Source organism: Mus pahari, unplaced genomic scaffold (genome assembly GCF_900095145.1).
Source record: "Mus pahari unplaced genomic scaffold, PAHARI_EIJ_v1.1 scaffold_14571_1, whole genome shotgun sequence".
NCBI classification, from domain to species: domain Eukaryota; kingdom Metazoa; phylum Chordata; class Mammalia; order Rodentia; family Muridae; genus Mus; species Mus pahari.
Genome location: NW_018393537.1, coordinates 6230 through 8375, shown reverse-complemented (window position 1 = coordinate 8375; position 2146 = coordinate 6230). Strand labels below are relative to the sequence as shown.

At 45.0% G+C, this 2146-nt stretch overlaps 1 protein-coding gene across 1 annotated transcript in view; it reads left to right on the top strand.

Moving 5' to 3' along the window:
• Window positions 1–246: 246 nt before the first annotated feature.
• Window positions 247–2146, top strand: part of LOC110315594 (cytochrome P450 2B19) — a gene marked incomplete at both ends in the record, with an annotated part of 4920 nt that continues 3020 nt past the window's right edge. Inside the window, 2 exons of the mRNA XM_021189606.1 lie at window positions 247–423; window positions 1164–1305. Of these exons, the coding sequence (XP_021045265.1) occupies window positions 247–423; window positions 1164–1305 (319 nt within the window). The remainder of the gene's footprint in view (window positions 424–1163; window positions 1306–2146) is intronic.

Sequence of the window (2146 nt, the reverse complement as noted above, 5' to 3'; positions counted from 1 at the left end):
GCCAGTAAAGAACATCCCTCCATGGCCTCTGCATCAGCTCCTGCTTCCTGACCTGCTTGAGTTCCAGTCCTGACTTCCTTGGTGATGAACAGCAACATGGAAGTGTAAGCTAAATAAACCCTTTCCTCCCCAACCTGCTTCTTGGTCATGATGTTTGTGCAGGAATAGAAACCCTGACTAAGACAACTGCCCACTTCCTGTGACCCAAATGCTCCAGGTGATTCCCTGAGTCTCTCCTTCTTGCAGGTGTTTGAGCTCTTCTCTGCCGTCCTGAAGTACTTTCCTGGTGTCCACAGACAAATCTCCAAAAACCTTCAGGAAATCCTTGACTACATTGGCCATAGCGTGGAGCAGCACAAGGCCACCTTGGACCCCAGTGCTCCACGAGACTTCATTGATACCTACCTTTTGCGCATGGAGAAGGTTAGTCCTGCATAGATGAGAGAGGGGGTGAGTGAGGTGAAGGATGGGGATGGTGTCAGAGAAAAAGATGGAAGGGGACAGAGGATGGTGAGGAGAGGAAGAAACAGAGTGGAGGAGATGCAGAACCTCTGGGGGGGGAGAGAAAGGGAGGAGAAAGTGACATAGGGGAAGAGAAGGGGTGTGGCTAGGGATGAAACACAGGGCAAAGGATGAAAAGCAGATGATGGTTCATGTTAGAAACCCTGTCTGCTATGGCAGATGACCGGAGTTCCTTTCCCAAAACCTAGGTTGGGCTACTTATAATCGTATGTAACTCTACCTCCATGGACTCCAAGGTTGTCTCCTAGCTTTTCTGGCAAACACAGACACAGACACACAGAGCTACAGACAGATATACACACACAAATACAAACACACAGATACACACACATACACACACACATACACGTACCCGGTGCAGACATTCACAGTCACATGCACATAAATATACATAAAATAAATCTGGAAATGACAAAAAAAAGACAGAGAAGTGAGATTCTAAAGTGCAAATAAGTAGAGTGAAGACTGAATGAAAAGAGGCTAAGAGGCAATGAGACAAGTGGTATGCACTGCTGAGGGGACACAAGCCCAGTGGTCCAGATAGTGTGAGACACAAGCACAGTGACTAGAAAGGTGCATGCATCTCACTGCAAGGACTCAGTCACCCCTCATCCTCCCTTCTCTCTCCCATCTGGAACCAGGAGAAGTCCAACCACCATACAGAGTTCCATCACCAGAACCTCGTGATCTCTGTGCTCTCTCTCTTCTTTGCTGGCACCGAGACCACCAGCACAACGCTCCGTTACAGCTTCCTGATCATGCTCAAGTACCCCCATGTTGCAGGTGCGCCATGAGTGGACAGTTGGGTGATCTACAACTCCCTTTTGGCTTTGGGGGGTGAGAGAATTGGGCCTCTTAATCTGGAGCTCTGAAGGCTTTGTTTGCTTTCCTCTAAACTGAAGCAGTGCTGTGGTGGTATGTGAATGAGCAATTGGCTGACCCGTTTTCTGTTGTTTCCTCCAATCATTTAAAGATTGATCAAACTATCAATTCAGCCTTCCTCCCCTACTTCTGTATTTCTATATTTATATCCATCCATCCATCCAACCTTCCTTTTCTCCTTCTGTCTTTTTGTATTTGCATCCATCCATCTATCCAGCCATCCATCAATCAAACTTTCCTTCTCTCCTTCTGTCTTTCTGTCTATACATACTTACATATATACATCAATTCAACCTTCCTTCCCTCCTTCTGTCTTTCTGTATTTACATCCATCCATATATCTATCTATCCACCCATCCATCTACCTATCCATCCTGTCCTGCCTCCTTTCCTTCTGTCTTACATCCATCCATGTGCTCATCTTTCTATCCATCCACTCATCCATTCACACATTCTATTCACTAACCTGGACATCTATTGTCCATACATACATCCATTTTTCCACCCATCCATCTGTAAGTTTATTCACCCACTCATATAGTCACCTGCCTATCTTTATATCCATAGATTATGATTCTTTGAAGCACCTGCCCATCTTCTCCATATCCATAGACAATTAATCTTTGATTTGTTCATCTCAGATTCACACAAGAACATGCCTTTCATTCATTCATTTGGATTAATCAACTCATGAGTTTTATTATTTGATCAGGAATATTTGAGTGGCCTACTGTTACTGATT